At 48.9% G+C, this 18176-nt stretch overlaps 1 protein-coding gene across 1 annotated transcript in view; it reads right to left on the reverse strand.

Annotated features, from left to right (window-relative positions):
* Nucleotides 1–4335, reverse strand: part of LOC116517608 (myosin phosphatase Rho-interacting protein-like) — a 91714-nt gene extending 87379 nt beyond the window's left edge. The window contains 1 exon segment of the mRNA XM_032230660.1: nt 3029–4335. Within this exon segment, the coding sequence (XP_032086551.1) occupies nt 3029–3148 (120 nt within the window). The 5' untranslated portion in view covers nt 3149–4335.
* Nucleotides 4336–18176: the final 13841 nt, after the last annotated feature.

Here is an 18176-nt window from a genome sequence, read left to right on the forward strand (position 1 = left end):
TGGAGCCTCCACATCCAGGGGCAGTTATGCCTCTGGTTAGTACTACAGCAAGGAACGGTTCCATACCGTAGTAGGTTCTCCAGGGGTTGCCCCCCAGCTGGCTGTGAGCAGGCCGTGGGAAGCCTTCCGTGTGGCTGGTGGGTCATAGGAATTGTAGACCAGCATGCCTGGAGGGGAACCAACGGTGGTCCCAGAAACTCAGGCCTACAGAGACCTTTTTAGAGGGGAAAAAATCCCCTAAATTCCCCCTATATTCATTTTAAAAGTTGGACCAAACAAAACCCGAAATGGCCTTTTGCAAGTGGTGAATACTCCCCCACCCCCAATAAAGCGGCCCCTACCAGAAAGGGCCAGTCCAACCTGCACACAACGCAGGTGTGTGTCCCAGTCAAAATTAGGACTGTACCACTTTATAGGACTGGGATAATTAAAGGCCAGGAGACAAAACACATGAAAAGCAGTTGCAGGAGCTGGGTTTGGCTAGTCTAGAGAAAAGGGGGGGGGGGCATGATAGCCGTCTTCCAATATTTGAGGGGCTGCCCCAAAGAAGAGGAAGGGGTCAACTTATTCTCCAAAGGCAGGACCAGAAGCAACGGATGGAAACTAATTAAGGAGAGAAGCAACTTGGAATTAAGGAGAAACTTCCTAACAGTCAGAACAATTAACCAGGGGAACAGCTTGCCACCAGAGGTTGTGGGTGCTCCATCGCTGGAGGCTTTCAAAAGGAGACTAGATAGTCTAAAATAGTGCAGGTCTCCTGCTTGAGCAGGGGGCTGGACTAGAAGACCTCCAAGGTCCCTTCCAACTCTATTCTGATTGATGCCGGAGGACTCCTCCCTATAGCGGCCTCACACAGCCTTGCATCCTGATAGCTAGCAGCTCAAGGGAAGGGAAAATCTGACCTCTTTTCTACCTGCGGGGATTTGGGTCAAGGCCCAGAGTCACACCTCCCTCATTCAAACACCAGGCTCTTTTAAGGTGAGGGAAAGGGGCTCTTGAGAGACCCCCTCCTGCCAATTACCTCCCTGCGACCAATTAGATCACATAGATTAGGCCTCCTCCGAGTTCCATCCGCCAGTCAGTGTCGACTGGCAACTACGCGGAGGAGAGCCCTTTCAGTAGTAGCTCCGACCCTTTGAAACGAGGAGATTCGTACCCTCACCACCATCCAGACCTTCCGCACAGCCCTTAAGACCTGGCTAGCCCGTCAGGCCTGGGGACAAAGATAACTGTCCCCACCCGAATGATGAATGAATGTTGCTTACTATTTTACTTCTAGGTATTGTTTGTGTCTATTGTCTGTATACCCCCCCCCCCTCATTTTATGTAAGCCGCCCTGAGTCCCCTCAGGGAAAAGGGCGGCCTATAAGTATTAATAAATACTCAAATACTCAAATACTCTTTCCCTTCCTCCAGCATTTCTAAAGGAAGCTCGGAATGCAGTGGGGAATTATGGTGCTTGTAGTCCCACACAGCTGGAGAGTCCCACATTGGAAGCCCCCTTCACCTCATCTCAGTAGCTCATTGCTTTTCCCCTTCCCAGGCAGTGGGGCAGGGAACAATGATCTTTGTTTTGTGGACAGAACACAAGACACAAACACACCCTTTCAGGCTGGGCCCACACAACTGTGTGTATTTTTCCTCCCTTGTCGGAGATGGACGGGAACATGCAAAACAATTCGGGCATTTTCACACCAGAGATTTCACCCTCCCTTGGTTTTTAAGAGGGGGGGGGAGAGTAAGAACAACCGAAGGCCTCAAAACGAGAAAGGGGTTGAAAGCCAACCTGACCCCTTTCGCCAACCGCTTTATCGCTTCACACACACACACACACTCGCGTGCATATTTTCCATATTAGCTCGCAGATGGCTGAGCGGGGGTGAAGGAGGGGGCAGCACCAAGCAGGCAGCGACCTCTCTCCCCCCCATCCCAATAGGATTGCGAGCAAAGAAGCGGCGCAGGGAGGAACCAGCCACGCGGGGGGAAAGCAGGGCGCTCGTTTGCACATTCACACGCGCTCCCCGCTTCTCCTTGTTTATAAATAGCCGCGCAATGCAGAAGGAGCGCAAACGCAAAAAAAAAAGCTTTTTTGGGGGGGGGAAATATATATATTCATGCTACTTTGAAAGGCGGCGGACCTCTTCCCCCCGACCCTCCCCCCCGTTTACAGCCAATTTACCTAACCGGGAGGGGGGGCAGAAAGGGGGGCGGGGGCTGGAAGCCGCATTAATCCTTTGCAAGGCGCCTGACGCTGCTTTTCATATGGCGGATCCAAGCCTTTGAAATGCGAGGCCTTAGGCGCTTCAAGATTCTATCCCTCAAGGGGAAAGGGAGAGGAAGGGAGGGAGAAGGGGGGGGACAGCCCGGCTGGCAGGTTGAGTTTACAAACGAGGTGTGGGCCTGCTGGCAGCTTTTGTCCCGAGTTTTCCCGAGAGAGAGAGAGAAAGAGAGATTGTCAGAGAGAGAGAGAGAGAGAGAGAGAGAGGAGAGAGAGAGAGAGAGAGAATGAGAATTAGGGAGAGAGAAAAGAGAAAGAGAAGGAGAGAGAGGGGGGAGAGGGAGAAAAGAGAAAGAGAGCGAGAGGAGAGAGAAGAGAATGAGAGAGAGAGAGAGAGAGAATCAGGAAGGTGGAGAAAGGATAGAAAGTAACAACGGAGATCAAAACAAACAGAACGAAAAGTAAACTCATAGTATCTCTTTCTAACTCAGGAAGGAAGCGGGCGGGCGCTGAGTATACCAACCGAGCGACGGGGCAAAGCTTGGGGGGGGGAGGGAGCCCCACCAACCAAACAGGGGCCTTTTTTTTCTTCTGCCGCCCTCCCCCCCCCCTCAGTCCCAATCTGGGATTTGCAAAGTTGCTTTGATTCTGAGCATCAACCTCACTCACCCACCCCCCCGCTCCTGAAACCACAGCCCACCGGCCGGGCCTCCTGGCTCGCTTCCTCCGCTTCTCCCGAAGGTTCGAGCCCTGCAAGAGCCGGCTCCCGTCCCGTCCCCCACCCCCGTCCACGGCCCGAGGCGGCCTCACCTGGTTCAAATCTTCGTCGTTCAGCAGGTGCGACTCGCGAGGCTTGAAGCAATTCTGACACTTGCTTTTGTTAAAAATGTTCGCCTGGAATTTCCGGCAGGGGTTCTCCTTCGCAGCCATGGCGTGTGCGTGTATTGGGGGGGGGGGGTCTCCCGAGTGGGGAGGAGGGGGAGGCGGCGGGAGAGAACCCAGAAAAATCGCCCTTCCAAGCGCGGTTGCTCCCCCCGTCAGCGCTTCAGCCGGAGGAGGGCAGTCCAGGCCCCGCTGGCGCGGATCTCCAGCCCCGCGCACGGGTGTCCGAGAAGGTCGTGGGAAAGGCGAGCCGTCCGCCCGCTACGCCTGGCCTCCGCCGCGGGCCTCTCTCTGCCAGCGATCCGCAGCCCTCCAGGCGCCCCCAGCGGGCCGCATCCCCCGGGCCGGGGTCCCAGCAGCCAAAGGGGGGACGGGGCGCGGCAGGCGAGCTGGTCCCGGTTCCGTGGCTCCAGCCGGGAGGGACGGGGGAAGGCGAGCCTCCAGCTGCCGGGGCAGGTGGGCCCAGCGGGAGGAAGCGGAGGCTCCCACGCGAGGCCGCTTAATCCACGCGCCGGGCTCCCACGCCGCGCCGGCCGGCCGGGGCTGCCCGGCTGCTGTGGGCAGACAGCTGCGGCTCCGGCCCGCCCAAGGGCCGCGGGGCGTCCATGCTGCGGCTGCCCCAGCCGGAGGAAGCCAATCCAGGGCCCAAGCCCCAGCCAGGCGGGCAGGGCGGCGCAGCCGAGGAAGGCAGCCGCCAAGATCCCCCGCGGGATGCGGCTCCTCTACGCCCAGCCCGACAAGCCCGCGGCGCGACCCGGTCCAGCTCAGCAGCGCCGCCCCGGACGGAAGAGCTCCGGATCCCGGCCAGGCCCCGCTCGGCGTCTTCTTCTTCCAAGCCGCAGGCCGCCCCTCCACGCGGGGAAGGGGCAGGGAAGGCGCCGGGAGGGGGCGGCGGCGGCGTCAAGCGCAAGGGAAACGCCTTAATTGCTCAGCCCCCTCCTTCTTTGGCGCCCCCCCCCCCCACTCACTGGATGAGATGCTTTGGAAATTACAGGGCAGGGGGGAAATAAGCAGGCGGGACCCCTCCTCTTTCTCCCCCCGCCCACCCCCAAGAAAACCCGGCCAGGCTCTGGCGCTGCAGCGGCCGAGGGCTTTGCAAAGGGTCCCAATTGGGTGGGTGGGCGAGAAATCCGGGGAGGGGGGAGAAAGGGCTTTACGCGCTCCCGGAGGAAAGGCTGGTGGGGAGGGGGAGAAACAGCCCTCCGCCTCTCGCTGCTTTCTTTGCGCTCCCCCCACCCCACGTTTTTTGAGGGGGGAAGGGGGGGAGTAATTGACTTTGCCCGCGATCCAATGGCGGGGAGGCTCGGCTCTTAACAAAAGGACGTCCACCCAATCGCGAAAGAGCTTGAGCCAGTGGCGAGTCCCCTCCCTTGCGCACGTCATGTGCCAGAGCGCACACAAGGCGCACGGAGGCTTGCGAGGGAGGGGGGGCGGTTTAATGGTTCAGGCTTGGTGGACGCGCGCGGTTGGCAGCGCTTGGGGGCTCGGGGGCGGGGCAGGGGGCAGCCAGGGCTTGGCCGGCAGAGGAGGATCGCAATCACCAGCCCCGGGAGGGAGGGTCCTTTTGCAAAAACGCCCGACACCTCCGAAAACGGTCCCGCAATCCAGGCGGTGGGATCCAGCCGTCCCGCGGAGATCTCTCCTTGCTCGCGGGGCGAGAGAAGCAGACCGAAGCTGCGACGCGGCTCTTTCTATCTCCCGGGCCTTTAATTCGCCCCCCTCCCCAAAGAAAGCCAGCTGCCGGCAAGCCAAGACGGAGAATTCAACGAGGAACCATTTTTTATGCTGCGAGCCGCCTTTGCATACCAGAAGGCCCGACAAATAAAGCCATCCCAGATCCCTCCCCGAGTTAGAAATCTTTTGAGACATCTTAAAAATAACGGGGGGGGGGGACCTCAATTTTTTTTTTAAAAAAAATGCATGGGTAGCCACCCAAAATAAACTCTTTATTTTCTGGAATCGCAGATTGGGCTTCTCCATTAAAAAAAAAGGTCTGGAAGAAATACCAATATAAATTAAATGACAAGTTACCCATGTGGGCAATTCCTAGACACGCAATTGAAAATATGAATACAGCACAAAAACAGGACAGAATTACCTACAGACAGCTTCTTACCTCGGAAAGGGGGGTATTACAATTAAAATCTTTAGAGGTATTAAAAGAGGAGAAGGTAGTTCAAACATGGTTCCAGTATGGGCAATTACAGGCTAGGTGGAAAATAGATCAAAAAATTGGTTTTATTCAAGTTGAGGATAATCTGTTTAAACAAATAAGAGATCAAAGCTTAATGCATATAAAGAGGATATATAATGTATTAATACAGATGGATTCGGAAACAGAATTAGTTAAAGATTGTATGATAAAATGGGCTCAAAATATTGAGGAACCAATAATGTTGGATACATGGGAAAGAATCTGGGTAAGAAATGTGAAATTTACACAAGCTCAAAATCTGAGAGAAAATTTTTACAAGATGTTCTATAGATGGCATTTAGATCCTAAAAAGTTGGCTTCTATGTATCCGAATGTACAGCCTAAATGTTGGAGGTGTGGTTCTCTCGACGCTACATATTATCATATATGGTGGACCTGCCAAAAGGTTAAGGCATTTTGGATAAAAATATGGTGGGTCATGCAAAATGTTTTTAAAAGAAGGATAAAGTTTAGTCCTCAGTTATTTTTACTAGGTATATGTACTGACTTTACAGTGGTAGAGACCAATTTGACTCTGCACCTGATAACTGCAGCAAGACTGTTGGTGGCGCAATATTGGAAGAAGGAAGACTTGCCTACAATCCAAGAACGGACATTGAAAGTAACAAACTTAGCTGAAATGGCTAAAATATCGGCATATCTCAAAGATCATTCAAATGAGAGATATAAACGAGACTGGAAAAAATGGATTGACTATATACAAAATAAATACGGGACTAAGAAATTCCAGTTAGCCTATGCTTAAGATCAGAAATGATTTAAACTGTTAAAAGTCAGTTCAGTAAGAAGAAGCTAAGGTCAATCTAGAATGTCATTAATTTCTTTATTTCTTTTTTCTCAATAGATTTTAGACTGTGTTAGTTAAAAATCCATACCGTGTACGGGTTCTGGGAAGTCGGGGGGGGGGAAGGAGGAGGGGGGGTGGGGGGGTGGAGGGAGGGAGGGGTACACACAACAAAAAAAAATTGTACTTCAATGTCTTAATGATTGACAAATGATGACATATTTGTGTTATAAACTTTTGATCTAAATTCAAAAAAAAAAAAAAAAAGGAATTTGCAGCCACCTAAATGGAAGAAAATAGAAACCTATAGGTACCTGCATCTACAGGTGGTGCTTGGTGTCTCCATCAGCAAAGATTTGGGAGATGGTTGTGGGAAACACCATGCCAGTCCAATTAAGGCCACATCTTTATTTATTTATTGAAAGAGGGAAGGGAGGAAGGAAGGAGAAGGGAAAGAGAGAGAGAGAGAAGCCTTAATTGGTCTGGCACATTCTCCTCTTTGCAAGCTTAAGAACCGAGCTTTCTCTGATTCTTCTGCCCATAGATAGAAGGGGGTCTGTTTCCTTCCTATCTCCGTTCCCCATTGAGACTTGGAGGGGGGCTGACCCCCCACCCCATTCAGTCACAAACAGTTGGCTGCATTGGTCAGTTTTCCTTTGGTACCAACCATTTGTATGTAATTTCTCCGTGCTCCGTTTCTCCTGGAACTTGAATTTTATTTCATTAAATTTAGATGTTGCCCATCTCCTGTGAAGCGACTCGGGGTGGAATTCTTGCGTCTAATGTCAGAAAACCCCTTTAAAAGTATTTAAAAGTTAGGGTTAACTGAGGAAGCTTTAAACTTCCTTTACACACTGATGGTGACACCAAGGACCTCTGATAGATGTAGGTTTTGTTGTTAGTTGTGAAGTCGTGTCCGACCCATTGCAACCCCGTGGACCACGTTCCTCCAGGCCTTCCCGTCCTCTGCCATCTTCTGGAGTCCATTGAAGGTCACGCCAATTGCTTCGGTGACTCCCTCCAGCCTCCTCCTTCTCTGCCGTCCCCTTCTTCTTCTTTTGCCCTCCATCATTCCCAGCATGAGGCTCTTCTCCAGGGAGTCCTTCTTCCTTCTCATCAGGTGGCCAAAGTCTTTGAGTTTCCTCTTCAGGATCTGGCCTTCTAAAGAGCAGCCAGGGTTGATCTCCTCCAGGACTGACCGGTTGGATGGCCTTGCAGTCCAAGGGACTCAATGCAGGAGTCTTCTTCTCCAGCACCAGAGTTCAAAGACCTCCATCCTTTGGCGCTCAGCCTTCCTTATGGTCCAACCTTCACAGCCATCCATGGCAACTGGGGAAACCATAGATGTAGGTAGCTGTAGCTAATATTATATTATCTTGAATTTGGTGGTTGCAATTTCTTATTTATATAGGGAGAAGCCCAGATCTGCGATTCCAGAAAATAAGAGTTTCTTTTTGGTGCCTCCCCATGATTATTTTAAGATTTCTCAAATAACTTGGGGAGGACCTGGGATTGCTTTTCTCCACGTTGACCTTTCTCAGTCAGGGGTCCTCCAGGTGCAACAGACTACAAACTCCATCAGTCTCACCGAAGACATCTGGAGGGCCCATCTTTTCTTCCCTCAAGCTCCAATATTTAAAAATGCCATTACCAAATGGGCTTCTCATTCCACGCTCCCAAATAAAGATGAAAGGTTCCCCTGGCACATCTGTGCTACTCGTTCTGACTCTAGGGGGCGGTGCTCATCAGCCTGTTATCCCAGATAACAAAGTTGGAGCTTTGGGTCTGCAGTCCAGCTTGGCAAGGCCTGGGGAGAGGGCCAAGCAGCGCAAAGGGGTCTTCCTGAAAGATAATTCAGGAGTTCGAGGTGGCACAGTGGTTAAATGCAGCACTGCAGGCTACTTCAGCTGACTGCAGTTCTGCAGTTCGGCTGTTCAAATCTCACCGGCTCAGGGTTGACTCAACCTTCCATCCTTCTGAGGTGGGTGAAAGGAGGACCCGGATTGTTGTTGGGGGCAATATGCTGACTCTGTAAACCGCTTAGAGAGGGCTGAAAGCCCTATGAAGTGGTATATAAGTCTAACTGCTATTGCTATAATTAGGGGGTTGGAGGCTAAAACATACGATGAATGGTTGAAGGAATTGGGCATGGCTAGTCTAGGTGAAGAGAAGGACCAGGGGAGACATGATAGCAGCCTTCCAATATTTGAGGGGTGCCACAGAGAGGAGGAAGGGGGTCAAGCTATTCTCCAAAGCACCCGAAGGCCAGACAAGGAAGAATGGATGGGAACTGACCAAGGAGAGATTCAACCTGGAAATAAGGAGGAATTTTCTGAGAACAATCAACCCATGGAACAGAAGTTGCATTCAGAAGTTGTGGGAGCTTCATCCCTGGAGGCTTTCAAGAAGAGATTGGATTATCCGAAATGGTGTAGGGTCTCCTGCTTGGACAGGGGCGGGGCGGGGGGTTGGACTAGATGACCTACAGGGTCCCTTCCAACTCTGTTATTCTGCTCAAGGGGCAAAGCAGCCTCCCGCTCATCCGAGCCACAGGTGCCAAGTGAGAATCCCTGGTCCTGCCCGCTTTCAGCTTCTCTCCTTTTCCCCAATTCTGCTCTGGGCTCCGATGAGGGTGGAGTTCTTGGCCAAGGGCCAACGGTTCAGTGGGAATTCACTCAAATGTGCCCTTTGTGCTGGTGCCTCACTTGTTTCCTTGGCTCATTAACCAAGACAACTTTTCCCCCCCTCCTGCTTCAGAGTCCAAGGGGCCTTTGGCGAAAGCCACAAGAGGGGAAGGGAGGGGAAAAAAGAGCATGGAAAAACATTCCAGCCAGGAGAACTGCACCTTACTCTGTGTTTACTCTGCAGTGTGATAATCCCCTCCTAGCTGTGCATTAGAAACTCCTTACTTTGTTTGCTTACTAGATTCTTTTCAAGTGGGTGACAAAGCACCAGGATCCACCCGCTGCTTAATTTTGAAAGTAGACTAATCTCTCTCTCTCTCTCTCTCTCTTAGACACACAATCACAGCAACACTCACCCAAAGGCCCTTGTTCCTGCTGCAGGTTTTTAGCCTCTTACTCCTGGTGGGGGGAGGCTGGCTCTTCAAGAGGGTGACCTCCAAAATCATTGCAGTCAGTGATATTTTTAAATATCCGAGTCGGAAGACGCAGGAGAAGAAGAAGAGCATGGATGCTTTGGGAGGTTGGCAAAGGAGGAGACTCCTGGGAATAGATCAATGGATCACACATCAACTCAAAAGAAATGACATTTGACCAGGATCAAATGATCTGACTTTGGAACGCATGATGTGAAACAGCCAGCTCTCTAGAGACGTCCTTAATGGTGGAAGGAAGGGGAAAGAGGATGACCATCAGCCAGGAGGCTGGACTTGGTTGAGGAAGTGATGGATCCACTCTTGTAAGAGCTGTAGGACCAGGTTGGAGACATATCGTCCTGGGGGGTGGGGGTAGGGAACTCCCTATGTATCTTTTCACTAAGAGTCAACAATGACTTGAGGGCAGATAGTCAATCAATCAACAGAAGACCCATCTCTTGGGAGGAAGTTCTGATGCTAAGAAAGGTTGAAGGAAGGAGGAGAAGAAGCCAAATGAATGGACTTGATTGTGATGGTGATGGGTCCACTCTTGAAAAACTTGTATACTCTTATTTTTTCTTTAAAACTAAGATATGTTAAGTATATTGATATGGAAGCATAAATACCATCAACATAGAATGGAGTTTGCTCAGAGGCTGAAGTACACCAATGAGAGGAAGAGTGGGAAGCAGAGGAGAGAAGAAAGATAGGAAGAGAGGGGTAGGAGAGAGGGTAAGGGGGGAAGATGAGGAGGATAAGGAGGAGTGGAATGAAGAGAGGAGAAGGAGAAAGGAAGGGGAAGTAGAGTAGGAAAGGATGATGGAGGGAAGAAAGGATGTAGAAGAGTGGGAAGCAGAGGAGAGAAGAAAGATGGGAAGAGAGGGATAGGAGAGAGGGTGAAGGGGGGAAGATGAGGAGGATAAGGAGGAGTGGAATGAAGAGAGAGGAGAAGGAGAAAGGAAGGGGAAGTAGAGTAGGAAAGGATGATGGAGGGAAGAGAGGAGGTAGGAGAGTGGGAAACAGAGGAGAGAAGAAAGATGGGAAGAGAGGGATAGGAGAGAGGGTAAGGGGGGAAGATGAGGAGGATAAGGAGGAGTGGAATGAAGAGAGAGGAGAAGGAGAAAGGAAGGGGAAGTAGAATAGGAAAGGATGATGGAGGGAAGAAAGGAGGTAGAAGAGAGGTAGAAGAAAGAGGTGTATGGAGAGCAGAAGAGCTAATAATGGGTTTTTATCTTTCTGGGCGTTGATGGCAAGAGGAACTGATGTAATTACTACTTAATACAATAGGATATTGGCTATGTAATAGTATACATGTGATTGTATGTTATGAAAATGGAAAATAAAAAAAGTATATTTTAAAGAAAAACTTTTAGGACCAAGGTTTGAGACAGATCATCCTGGGGGAGGGCGGGGAACGTATGTCCAGTGATGTGATGGCCTATAGTCATTCAATCAACAGAAAGCCCATCTCTTTGGAGAAAGTTCTGGGAAAGGAGAAGAGGATGAGCAGAATCCAAATGAATGGACTTGATTGTTCTCACTGTCAGAAAGTTCCTCCTTATTTCCAGGTTGAATCTCTCCTTGGTCAGTTTTCATCCATTACTCCTTGTTTGACCTTCAGGTGCCTTGGAGAATAGCTAGACCCCCTCCTCCTCCTCTCTGTGGCAGCCCCTCAACTCTTGGAAGACTGCTATGATGTCCACCCTGGTCCTTCTCCTCACTAGACTAGCCAGGCCCAGTTCCTGCAACCGTTCTTCAGGTTATGCTAGAACAACAGGGTGGCTAACATTTGACTTCTCCATCGGGGTTTAATGGTCATCAACTTATGGCCAGCAAAGGATTGTAGGATGTAGGATTTTTCCTACAGAAAAATCTGTAGGACCAAGTTGGGGACTGGTCATGCAGTTGTCTTGGACATCAAACTTCTCAAGTGGACATTGGAATTAAATTCAGTTAGCAGGGAATTTCGGGAGCGCAAATGTAGAAGGGAACGGCTAAGAGAGGGCAGGTAGCCTAACGCCTGTAATTCCAGCATTAGACCAATATTAAACCCCAGGAGCAAATTCTGTAAAATGGGGCTAGAACAAGTGGTCATCCTGGTAGGAGAAAGTCCTTGTTGAGATCTTGCGGGTCTGTTTTTTTGCTCGAGCAGAAGGATGCTGTTTATTTGGTGAAGGGCCCAGATCTTCTCCTGGTGGCCGGCCATCCAGCCGACACAACTCCACTGACGGATAAATAAATAGGAAGGAAATTGTGGTTTGTTTACAGCCGGGCAGGTTTTGTGCGGCATCAATGGCGGCTTCGGTTACCTTCACAAGACCTTTGCCAGCACCTGTGCCCAGCTGAAAGGAGTTTAATCTCCTGCCCCAAATGATAAACAAACACACAAAAGGGCTGAGATATCATTCTTTTCCTGGACTCTAAAGGATTTAATTCTTTACCCATAGGACTGTTCATTAATAAAACGTCATAAACAACAGTTAACACCAGGACTCTCCAAACTTGGCAACTTTAAGACTTGTGGACTTCAACTCCCAGAATTCTCCAGCCAGCATAGCAGAATTCTGGGAGTTGAAGTCCACAAGTCTTAAAGTTGTCAAGTTTGGAGACCTCTGGTTTACACAGTTGTGTGAATGCTGAAAGGGGACATCCCAGCCAAACAATGCAGGTAGCCCTAGATTTACAACAGTGACTTGAATTCGCAACTTAAAAGTGACTTATGACCATTTCCCCACACTTACGACCGTTGCAAAAGAAAGGCCATGAATCAGAGCAAAATTCACTTAGGGACTGTTTCACTTGGCAACAGAAATGCTCAATTGTGGTTGTAAGTCGAGGGATACCGGTATATAATGCTCTACTTTTCTAATATTAATATTATTTGGTCAGAGTTGGGAAGAGCAATTGTTCGCCGTGCTGCTGAGTTCAAATCCTTCCAGCTCATTATGTTCTTGAGTATATCTGTCAGTGGTGGAAACCAGTCTGGTGTGATGGTTATCAGCCCTGGGTAGAGATTGGGAGACCAGGACTCGTAATCCTGCCTTAAGCGGGGAAGGCATCTGGGTGACTTTTAGCCCTAGGAAGAAGACGGCAAATACGATGCCAAGAATCAAGACTGACTTGAAACTATAAAACTATAAAATGGTTCCTGTCAGCTCAGGAGATCTTCTCATCCTTCTGTTGGGTCATCCTGGGGTCAATAGGTATTATAAATGAATGATGATGTAGCAGAAGCTCAGAATAAGGAGGATCTGGGTCAGGAATAGCAATAGCAGTTAGACTTATCTACCGCTTCATAGGGCTTTCGGCCCTCTCTAAGAGGTTTACAGAGTCAGCATATTGCCCCCAACAACAATCCGGGTCCTCATTTCACCCACCTCGGAAGGATGGAAGGCTGAGTCAACCCTGAGCCGGTGAGATTTGAACAGCCGAACTGCAGAACTGCAGTCAGCTGAAGTAGCCTGCAGTGCTCCATTTAACCACTGCACCACCTCGGCTCTCTGAAGCATCTGAGGTGGCTTTGAGAGTGGGCTGCATCTGAACTGGCAGGAGACACCTCCATGACTGGACCAGATTAGGACCCAAGGAGAAGATCCCCTTGAGAAGATCCCATTCCTGATCACACCACGTGGGAGTTTGTTCTGCATGGATTGTGCATCTCCATCTGTCCAAATTCAGGATGGGATGAAAAGTTTGAGATATTCCCCTTGCAGGGAGAAGGAAGAGTATGGAAGGAAAACGTTTTTGCGTTGAATGTCGTCCTTGAGAGACCTAAGCCATCTGCTGGTGGTTCTTCCTGGATAGGCTGCCAATTCACCTCCAAGATAGGAGGAGGGAGGAAGTAAAGACAGTCAAGATGGCAGCTGTGACCAGGGAATAGAAGCTCCAGCCTTTCCTGACAGGGCCACAGTAGACAACCAGGCGTGGTTTAAGTAGTAAGTATTAAGTACTTAATAAGTATTTAATAAATTTATAGGCCGCCCAATCCCGAAGGACTCCGGGCGGCTTACAGAAATACATCTCCAAAAATAAAAAATTAAAATAGAATTTAAAAAACAGATTAAAAGATCACTTCATACACTCAATCTAGGCGGGGCTGGACCTCATTCATGAGGTCAAGAGCCCCAGGCCTGCCGGAATAGCCAGGTTTTGGTGGCCTTTCGGAAGGCTGTGAGAGTGGGAAGGATCCGGATCTCTGGGGGTAGATCATTCCATAGGGTCGGGGTAGCTACAGAGAAGGCCGTCCCCTGGGGGGTCACCAGACGACATTGTCTGGTCGACGGCTCCCGGAGAAGGCCCACCCTGTGTGATCTTATCGGCCGTTGGGAGGTATGCGGCAGAAGACGGTCTCGCAGATATCCGCGTCCTAGGCCATGTAGGGCTTTAAAGGTAATAACCAGCACCTTGAAGCGCGTTCGGAGACCGATAGGAAGCCAGTGCAGCTCGCCGAGGATGGGTGTAACATGGGTGTATCTAGGTACACCCAGTATCGCTCGCGCGGCTGTATTCTGGACCAATTGTAGTCTCCGAACACTTTTCAGGGGCAGCCCCATGTAGAGCGCATTACAGTAGTCAAGTCTTGAGGCGACGAGGGCGTGAGTGACCATTTGAAGTGCCTCTCGATCCAGGTAGGGCCGCAACTGGTGCACTGGTTTAGCTCCTATGGTCCTCCAAAGACCATTGCTGAATCCAGAGGCTAGAGGACTTGAAAAGCTGCAGTAAGTTGACTCTAAACTACATGTAGATACTCACAAGGTGGGTGAGAAAGCTACCCCTGACCTTCCTCGGCCATATCCTATCTTCAGAAGTCCACTGATTACAAATGCTCACCTCCAATAGCCATGGCACTTGGACTTATATACCGCTTCCCAGTGCTTTTACAGCCCTCTCTAAGCGGTTTACACAGTTAGCACCTTGCCCCCAACAGCCTGGGTTCTCATTTTGACCCACCACGGAAGGACAAAAGGCCGAGTCGACCTTCTCAAATCTGCATGAAGGGGCAAGCTTCTTGCTTTGACGAAACATCTGGAAGACATCGGGTTGGTCGGTGGAAGCCAAGAGACTTACAGATTTCCAAAGGTGGTTTATCATTAACCAGCCTGTTCTTTGAAATGGGAGTTTGGTGCCAACAGCCACAAAGAAATTTGTCAATGCCGTTTCCCAAGACATAGTAATGATATTGCCGACTGTGAAGGTCCCTCTGAGTTACTCAAACATCAAACTGGATTCCGTTCCATACAGCACTGCAGATGCTGCCTTACAGAAACACACAGCAGGAAATACAGTGGTTTCTATGCTGTTTTTTTTCTAAAACTAGCCACCAATTTGCTGGCTATAAGTTGATGACCATTAAACCCCGATGGAGAAGTCAAATGTTAGCCACCCTGTTGTTCTAGCATAACTTGAAGAACGGTTGCAGGAACTGGGCCTGGCTAGTCTAGTGAGGAGAAGGACCAGGGAGGACATCATAGCAGTCTTCCAAGAGTTGAGGGGCTGCCACAGAGAGGAGGAGGAGGGGTGTGTGGCTATTCTCCAAGGCACCTGAAGGTCAAACAAGGAACGATGGGTGGAAGCTGACCAAGGAGAGATTCAACCTGGAAATAAGGAGGAACTTTCTGACAGGGACAACAATCCACCCATGGAACAGAAGTTGCCTTCGGAAGTTGTGGGAGCTTCATCATTGGAGGCTTTCAAGAAGAGACGGTCAGGAACGGTGTAGAGTCTCCTGCTTGGGCAGAGGGGTTGGGCTAGATGACCTCCAAGGCCCCTTCTAATTACGTTATTCTGTTCTGTTCTGGTTCTATCTTAAAAGAGAGAGACTCTCTCAAGCCACCTTGCCTTCTCTGTGCCTTTCGGACCTGGGAGACCACTAAATTCATAATTTTAAATCCCGCGGACTGGCAATATGGTGTTTTTTTATTTTTAAAAAAAGATAAATAGTATTGAATGCAATATAAACAATGCAAATGAGTTTTGTCTGGAGCACCGGTTGGTGACTGCTGCTCTGTGCAACAGACTTCCCTCCTGCCTACATTTCCAACTTTCCTTCAACTCCCCCTCCCTTCCTGACAACAGGTTGGCAAAGCGGTTGCAAAGCTGATGGGGAAGCCAGGGGTGTGATTATCTCAAACACAAGCCCGTTTGCCTTTCCCACGCCCTGCAGGTGGGGCAACTTCTGTTTCCTTTGGAGGCCGATCTTACTAAGGGAAAGGTACCTTCACCCTGAGCTCGCTAGATCAGCCCCATTGAATGGGGCGATACTGACCCCCAGAGTCTATCCAGGGAGATCCGCCCTCCCCTCCCCTGTAATATTTATTGCCTGGATTGATTTTGTGCCATCAAGTGGATACTAACCAGTGGTGGGTTTCAAAATTTTTTAGAACCTCTTCCGTAGGTGTGGCCTGCTTTGTGGGAGTGGCTTGCCAGCCATGTGACCGAGTGAGAGTGGCTTGGCAGTCATGTGACTGGGTGGGCATGGCCAACTTGTAAAATGTGGTGAAACTCACTTAACAATGCTCTTGCTTAGCAACCAAAATGTTGGCTCAGAAACTCTGGCATTGAAGTTTACAAGTCTTAAAGCTGCCAAGTTACAAGACCCTCGCACCCCTAACCCTTTAGAAAAAAAACCCAGGAGTGTTTAAACTTGACAGCTTTAAGACTTGTGGACTTCAACTCCCAGAATTCCTCCTCTCGCTCTTCATCTTGATGATGTGCAGACAGGTAGGGGGAGGGAGCTGGAACCGGTTCTAAACGGCACTGTAGATTTGTGGAACCTCTTCTATAGAAGAGCTTAGAACTGGCAGGAACCCACCCCTGATATTAACTCTTAGTGATCACAGAGACGGATTTTCTCTGAAGGGTCTCTCTACTCCCCATGGGTCATCCATTGATACTGGAATTGAGCCCATCGACTTTGCTGCTGGTTGCCCCCACATCTCCTCTTCCCTTCCACTTTCCCCAGTATTATGAACTTCTCGAGAGAATTAGGGCTTTGAAGAATGGTCCACAATATGATCATCTAGGCCTCAAGTGTGAACTCTGGGGTTGATTTGTCCGATGGCCCGTTGGATGGTTTTCTTGGGCATCCATCATCTTCTCAGGCGTCTCCTCCAACACTGAGGTTCAAAAGCATCAACTGTCTTCCTATCCTGCTTCGTGAAGTTCTCCTTGTGTAGATGCCTCAAAGTCTACTTCATCGACTGACAACCGAGCCTACATTTCTAAGCCAACATTTCCATCGTAGATGTGCCTGCATGGATGGGGTTCTGTGGCTTAGATAGGTGGCTTCCAAGGTTCTTGAGAAGTCATAAATGGCTTTCAGATCTGCTGCCATTCCCAAATCATCATCATCATCATCATCATCATCATCATCATCATCATCATCTCTTCCTCCTCTCCTCCCCCTCCCTGCAAACCCCATTCCCTTCTAGCATTGATAGTGTTCCCTAGTTTGGTTAATGAAACGTTTGCAAGAAAACAACCAAGTTCAGGGAACACCAAGAATCCCACAGTCCTCCTCCTCTTGCTCCTTGCAAACCCCACTCCCTTCTAGCACTGATAATATTGCCTAGTTGGGTAATGAAATGTCTGCAAGGAAACAGCCAAGCTCAGGGAGCAGCAAGAACCCCACAGCCCTCCTCACAAGTTCAGTTTAGAATTGGGTGCTGACCCACTTCAAGATCAACCATAGCTTGAGCCTCATCCCAGGACGGCACAACCATGAATGGCGGTCTTAAGCAACTCCCAGTGACTCAAATTGCGTGTCCCAAGCACCCAGGGTCTGTGGTTCAGGAGCTATCTGTGGAGACGCTGCTTTTGAGCCGTCTTCAAGCCAGCCACGTATTCAGACCCCAATTCTGCATCCTTCTCTTGTCTTTTCCTAAACTCCCTCCTGGTTGGGAAAACACAAGTTCCCTGATTAGACCAGAAGGGGGCAGCAGAAATTAAGAACTGAGCAAGGGACAGTCATAGCCCTCCCTGTCACCACTAGGTGGCAGCAGGTTGAAAGAGAGGAACTGATAGCATCCCATCAACAGGGAAAAAAATACATCTAAATATTAGAACATATCAAAAGTTTTCCAGAGAGGCCCAAAGTTTAAAGGGGTGTAGAGTAGGTGAGAAAAGGGAGAAGAACGGAAGCCACAAAAGAAACATGATGTACTGATGTCTTATCTTATGTTCTGCTGTGTCTCCCATCATCTGTCGCTAAAGATGATGGGAAGTGTAGTCCAGGACTTTAGCAACTAAAATGTGGGTTTAGTTAATGCTTCTCATGTACAAGGTTTTGGGTCTTCCACTGTTTCGATCATACATACTATTTTCATGTGTTTTTAATGGGCTGTTCTTATTTGTAAAACAGGAAAACCCTTTCCAGAACCCGTAGCGCAGATTTAATTCCCCCAAATACGTAAATAATCATTTCTATTTGTCAAGAAATGGATGGTAATCGTGACTAGACACAAACAGCTCTAGACATTTGCAAAACACTTTAATGGCAGTAACATTAATTTAGCATCCTCTCTAAATTTAATTTCAGTTTGGATATAAAGTGCAGTCCCAAGTATTTTGCAAAGCGTAACGGAACAATGGCCTTAGATGCTCTACCACGCTTGCACAGAAGAGCTTCTTTTTTTTTTATATACATTTTTATTTTAAACACATAAGCACATCAACAGAAACAAACACATGACTTAAAAACAACGTAGGAAAATAAGTTCCATCGTATATCATACCGCAGTTCTGAATCGGTTTCTTTGCAGTTAGTGTTTTCCCTTCTGTACATTTCTATCTTTCATTCATAATCTCCTTATTCGTTATCCATTTTTATGTACATTTCTTTATTTATTTATACTTAGCTACTTATGACCAAATATTATTTACCTATATTGTGCTTTATATTTTTACTGTCATTTATTCTCTTACATCCAATTATAGGTATACATTCACATAGTTATTCTTTTTCTTTGCCATTCTTATATTA

The sequence above is a fragment of the Thamnophis elegans genome, chromosome 14, assembly GCF_009769535.1.
Source record: "Thamnophis elegans isolate rThaEle1 chromosome 14, rThaEle1.pri, whole genome shotgun sequence".
Taxonomy (NCBI): Eukaryota; Metazoa; Chordata; class Lepidosauria; order Squamata; family Colubridae; genus Thamnophis; species Thamnophis elegans.